At 39.1% G+C, this 6,000-nt stretch overlaps 1 protein-coding gene across 1 annotated transcript; it reads left to right on the top strand.

The window, feature by feature from the left end:
* The first annotated feature begins 705 nt into the window (after window positions 1-705).
* LOC108704567 lies at window positions 706-5,392 on the top strand. Its single transcript, XM_041585972.1, has 12 exons — window positions 706-968; window positions 1,102-1,248; window positions 1,345-1,566; window positions 2,084-2,231; window positions 2,492-2,790; window positions 2,876-3,291; window positions 3,371-3,502; window positions 3,619-3,795; window positions 3,885-3,974; window positions 4,103-4,341; window positions 4,449-4,511; window positions 4,688-5,392. The coding sequence occupies exons 2-6, from the start codon at window positions 1,226-1,228 to the stop codon at window positions 3,093-3,095; spliced, it is 912 nt and encodes a 303-aa protein (XP_041441906.1). The 5' UTR covers window positions 706-968; window positions 1,102-1,225; the 3' UTR covers window positions 3,096-3,291; window positions 3,371-3,502; window positions 3,619-3,795; window positions 3,885-3,974; window positions 4,103-4,341; window positions 4,449-4,511; window positions 4,688-5,392.
* Window positions 5,393-6,000: the final 608 nt, after the last annotated feature.

Here is a 6,000-nt window from a genome sequence, read left to right as displayed (position 1 = left end):
GACTGACCTTGGAGATACAGCAAATTTCTCATCAGTGCTCATTTCTTGCATTGATTTTGCTTTCATTTGATAGATTTTTTTGTTCTGTTTTTTTTTTTATAGATATTAGTTTTAACCTTTACAGCTTTTGTTTTGTTTGTTACCTGAACAAGATTTTTTTTTAAAATCAATATGGAGCCTTCAGGTCAAAGGTAATATCTATTTTTTTGTACTTTTCTTTAAACAGAACTTGCTATATATTGAGAGTTTTAAAATTACCTGTGTTGTGTATGCATATAAGAAATGGATAGTTAGACCTATGTACAGTAGTTCTGTTAATTCTGTTTAATAGACCTATCAAAATTTGTGTGTCACAATTGTTTTAAGTTTGACTGGGTGTGGAGAACATGAGTTATTCAACAAACTTATTTGTTGTTCAAACCCTCCCATCATTAGGCCTATGTGCAGTAATTGATCAATTCAGTTCATTCAGTTTTAGGTTTGAATGGGTGTGCAGAACTTTGTTACAACAGACCCATTAAGATATGGGTACCACTGTTTTAAGTTTCACTGGGCTTGGAGGACATGAGTTATGCAACAATGTACATATCTTTGTAGGACATCGTTGGTTTTTACTCATTTTATTTGTACTTCAAACCCCTGCCCCCACCCACCCTATATTTTTGTATTCCTTCCTGAAACAGACTGTCTTCAATATTTATTTTTTTTAGACAAAAATCGGGTTGCCTTGGTTTGTCCTCGTTGCTTTAAAGTGGATAAGAACTTGACAACTCATCTACGGAGGACGTCTATGAGATTTAGCTCATTGGAAGAGATCCGTGAAGTTGCACATACTGCTCGGCGTCGCTTGTGGGACATTGCAGAGAAGGCTACCATATTTGATTACCATGAGATCCAGAAGCTTACCTCCCCTGCTGTATTCTATGCCTTTTTGGAAAGTAAAGGTTTTTACATAGTGAACAAACCCGGTATGTAGGCCTTAATTTTTTTCCCCTTCTTTTGATATGGGGATACTATCATGCCAGCTTTAGAGTACCAAGAACGCTGTTGTCAATATAAAACATTTGTGCTGTAATAGCCATCTTCTATCCTATTTTACAGGGAAACTGCTGAACCTATAACAACACCATCAACTTCTGCTGCTGTTTCAGCCCCAGATCAAGAAGAACAGGCTCCAGAAACAGGAGCAACTTATCCACTGTCCTGTCTGTTAAGACGTGAACCTATGGAGGAAACTACCATGCTAAGGTGATTCTTTCTTTTAACACTGGACTGATTAACAATTTTTACACATCAAAGTCTTGATCTGTTTAATATGTTGTATTTATTCTCATGATTTTACAGCTTGGTAACTACAGAAGTGGTGCCTCCTGAACTTGCCGTAGAAAACTCTGAACTGAAATTCCCACCAGAAACAGACCTTTCCCATGCTGTTCAGGCTGCATCAGTTTTAGGAGAAACATCCATTTGTTTAGAAGAGGAGCAAGGAGCAGCAGAAAATATGGAAATCATAAAGCATCAACACATGGACATTGACAGCCCAGAGGAAGATCAAGGCTTAGAGAGGTAATATATTTACTTGTATTTTATGCTAATTTAAATGTGCTGTGACTAGCAAGTAGGGGAGGGGCTGCTTCAGTCTAAAAGTTATTACCATGGGCTGGTGGTGGGCCATTTGAGCCTCTGTGCACTTGACATGCCAAGGCCTGTTTTTAAATTACCATCCATGCCTGGGTTCCGCCATTTACTTTTTTATAGATCTGCACCCCCAATTTAAAAACATTAAACTCCCCATATTTAGGTATGCAGATGAGGCTCCTGCTGTACAGCAGTGACTCAGTCTCCAAATTCAGTTCAGCTGCAACTCTGATAATTGAATATTGCTGGCAGTAACAGGCCAGTCTGTCTAGAACCAGAAACTTGTTGCAGGTAACTTATTTGAAATTGCTAGAAGCTTTGATCAAGATCCAAACTTAAGAAGGCAATGCATTTACTTGTATATTTTCTTTTATTTAGATAGCTGGCACTGCTTCTTATGTATTAATGTGCACTGTGTCAATCATTCCTTTTGAAAATAATACAGGGCTGTGAAAATGAATTGGACTTCAGAAACAAGGCTGAAAATGAAGGAAGCTGGATTGTACAATCGGCATCCGTCGTCGGCCTCACTCCTGAAAGCATTCACAAATTTTCTGACATGTATATTGGGTGTCACTAGGTACAAACAGGAGGTAAGTAAAGTAAAAAAAAATGAATGGTTTATTGTGTTCTAATTTTTTGCCAAGTTAACATTTTTATTCCAGTTAAATGAGTCTCCGGCAGCTTATTGAGGCCTGTAGTTTCATCATGTTTTTATTTACTTAGCCTTGCCTTTATGGGGTAGCTCTTGGTATGGTGTGGACAAGAATGCTGTTAATACCCTAATGCTTTATGTGCACTTAAGCCATCCCTACCAAATATTATATGATTTTTTTCTTTGTGTTCTTTGTAGGTGGAAAACGTGGCTAGGTTCCTTTATTTTATGAACCCACAAGATGCTAACTTGGCATTTGTGAAAGACATCCAAAGGACCAATGAGTTTTTCTTGAAACTGCAAAAGATTGTCTCGCACCAGACAATGTTCAGCTATTTGAAGCATCTGAGGCGATTCGTAAACTTCCAGATTGACAACACCAACTTGTTCTCAACTGATCTTTTCATGCACAATGCCTGCAACAACTTTATCAAAGCCACCGATGCCCTTCAAAAAAGGCTCAGTAAGGAAATATCCCGGGAAGTTGTCAAGAAAAGGTAACCCCAAGTGGGCTATATTGATGATTCCTTTCAGCCCTCTGCTTTTTTAGCAGCATTATAAGTACCATTTTTTTTTTTACAGGTACGATTCCTTGACCCATACAATGAAAACACCGGAAGAATGCCGCAAGCTATTGTCCACAGCAAAAGGCACATTTTTGACAGCCCTGGATGCTGCTAAAAAGGATGAGATCGATGATCATGTTAAATTTGAGATTGTACATTACCTTCAGGCGTTGCTGGTTCTGAAATACTTGCAGAGACCAGGGGTTGTACAGAACATGAAAATAAGTACATATTGACATAAGGACTTTGGTAAAATGTTAGAGTAGATGATTCTCCAAAATAACTCTTACTCCTAGATCACTGAATAAAAATAGAATTCACCACAGATACGCCAGTGGTAATACACAGATACGTTTAACTGTCATTGGTGTAGCAGAGCACAAGACAACAACACAAGTGGCTGCTTTCGCCTTGACAGAAGAGGAAGAAAAGGTAACATTTTTTTTTATAAATCTGTGACGTTGATAGACAACTGTAGGAAAGCATTGTGATTATATTGTTTTGCTTCTAGTGGTTCGACGTGTATTCTCACATAAGACCGAGACTGGTGCGTGACAACTCCCCCCACAGACATCTTTTTCTTATCATCAACTGGGAAGAAACTTCATAGTGTTTCAAATGACCTGTGGCGATACCACCAAAGGTAAATTGTGAATCCTACACATATAGAAGGTTTCACTGAGCAATGTCCCATATACTGTATATGGAGGCACTCACTGTCCATTTCTCAACAATTTCTTTTTTGTGTTCCAATTTAAGGTACAACATTCCAAATGTGTGCGAGACATTTACTGTGTCACAATACACAGACTCCGAGAGGCATCTGTTTGCTAAGTATTTGGCACATACTAATGCGACAGCAGAGAGGAACTACCGGGAGGTGCAAGCAGCAGCAGGTGCAAGCAGCAGTCATGAGAGTCAAGCAGGCACCTCAAGGTAAAACACGCACAGCTTCTGTTGTGACCTGCTCATTTTGTAACAAATACAATTTCACATAGAAACAATTTTAACTTTTCTTTCTAAAGAAGCGTAGAAGCCCCAACTGCAGTTGAAAAACCTCCCACACCATCTTTCGAAAGTGGACGTAATCCAGTGGAAAACCAGCAGGAAGTCTAGTATGCCTTCTCCTACAATTTGTCTCATTTCTTGTTCTATATGGTGTTTCTCTCTGTACCTCTGCATTCCTTGTTTTTATCAATCTTTTCTCAATTTAACATTTTTGTTTTCTTCACTGTTTTTATAGAAGTCGACCATGCACACCACCACAACCTTCGGAAGATGAAAGTGACCATGAGGACCCAGAGTACCACCAACAGGAAGTCGAGTATTGCCCCTTGCAATGCCTCCTTCCCAGCTCTCTTTCTACTCTTTCTGTGTGCTCTATAAAATTTATTTTTGTTTACATTCTTTTTGTAGAAGTGAGGAAACATGCATATCTTCACAAACTGAATCAGACCCAGAGGACTACCAACAGGAAGTTGAGTATGTGTTATGCTATCACTCCTTCACAGCTTCTTATGTCTCCTCTTTATTTCTCTTGTTCTAATTCTCTAAAATGTATTGCCTTTTTTCTCTCATTCCTGTTGTAGTAGTGATGAACCATGCACACCCCGCTTAAGAAGATGTACAGAGGCTTTTGAAATGAAAGCTGCGTAGGTGTTACCTCACCTCTTCCATTTCTCTCCTACCTTTTATTCTGCCTCCTCACTCTTGGCTTCTCTTCTATTTCTCTTTCCTGTCTTTTTGTTTTGTTTCTCTGTATCTCTGTTTAACATTGTGTTCACAAGCAGTTTCACAGAAAAGACTCTCCATATGTTTGTTTTTATAGAACCAATCACGCCCCATTCAAGATGCAAAAGACAGAGAAACACACCAACAGGAGCATGTCAGTTATATCTCTCATTTGTCATTTTACTCCATCCTATTTCTCATCCTCTTCTTACTTTGTGGCTTTTCCTTTTTCACTCTCTCTCACTTACCCTCCGGACATTCCCCTTTGTCTCTGTCTGTGTTATCATTGTGTGAACACAATAACATAAAACAGTCCACTTAAATATTTCTACATTGTTGTTAAAGAACTGAAGAACGTCAGATGTCCAAGCCACAAACAAGAAGATGTCCAGAAACACACCAACAGGAAAACAACTACGTCATATCTCTCCGCTGCCATTTAACTCCTTCCTATTTCTCCTCTTTATTTCTCTAGGTCTCTAACTTTTCTTCCACTCATGTGACTTTTCTACTGTCTCTTTAACTTGCTGTTCAGCTATACCCGTTTGTGTCTCTGTCTGTAACTCTGGGTTACATTCGAAAGTGAACTTAACCCAGTGGACAACCAGGAAGTCCAGTATATCTCCCCCTGCAATCTCTTTGTCTCATCTCTCTTTCTATGTGGTGATTCTCTCTGTAGCTCTGCATTCCTTGTTTTTCTGTCTTGCCGTCTAAAATATGGTTTTGTTTTCTTCACTCTTTCTATAGAAGTAAATCATGCATACCACCACCACCTTTGGAAAATGAAAGTGACCAAGCTCTTTCTGTCTCTGTTTGTGTGATGAACAATGCACATCTTCAGGAACTAAATGGGACCCAGAGGACCATCAACAGGAAGTTGTATGGCTCCCCCTTGCAATGCCTCTTTCCCAGCTCTTTCTGCCTCCTCCTTCCGTGTGCTCTATAAAATGTATTTTTGTTTACATTTTTGTAGAAGTGAGGAAATGTGTGCATCTTCACAAACTGAATTGGACCCAGAGGACTACCAACAGGAAGTTGAGTATGTGTTATGCAATCACTCCACAGCTTCTTGTACCTTCTTATGTCTCCTCTTTATTTCTCTTGTTCTGATTCTCTAAATTGTGTTGCCTTTTTTCCTCATTCTTATTATAGTAGGATGTGAACCGGGCACATCCCATTCAAGAAGACGTACAGAGGCTTGTCAAATGGAAGTAGCGTAGGTGTTGCCTCTCCTCTACTATTTCACACCTATCTATTGTTCTGCCTCCTCACTCTTTTCTTCTCTTACTTCTATTTCTCTTTCCTGTCTTCCAGTTTCTCCCCTCTGCCTTTCTTTGTGTCATCTTGTATACACACCCAGTGAGAAAAGGCAGCTCAAATGGGTTTTCATTTTTTACAAAAAAAAAAAAA

This window comes from Xenopus laevis, chromosome 3L (assembly GCF_017654675.1).
Source record: "Xenopus laevis strain J_2021 chromosome 3L, Xenopus_laevis_v10.1, whole genome shotgun sequence".
Taxonomy (NCBI): Eukaryota; Metazoa; Chordata; class Amphibia; order Anura; family Pipidae; genus Xenopus; species Xenopus laevis.
This window is presented reverse-complemented; position numbering and strand designations above follow the sequence as displayed.

Bases quoted from the DNA above. Each gene is read 5' to 3' on its own strand.
- LOC108704567 (XM_041585972.1), top strand. From the start codon at position 1,226: ATGGAGGAAACTACCATGCTAAG. The intron at 1,249-1,344 runs GTGATTCTTTCT...ATGATTTTACAG, and splicing joins GAGGAAACTACCATGCTAAG to CTTGGTAACTACAGAAGTGG. The intron at 1,567-2,083 runs GTAATATATTTA...AAAATAATACAG, and splicing joins GAAGATCAAGGCTTAGAGAG to GGCTGTGAAAATGAATTGGA.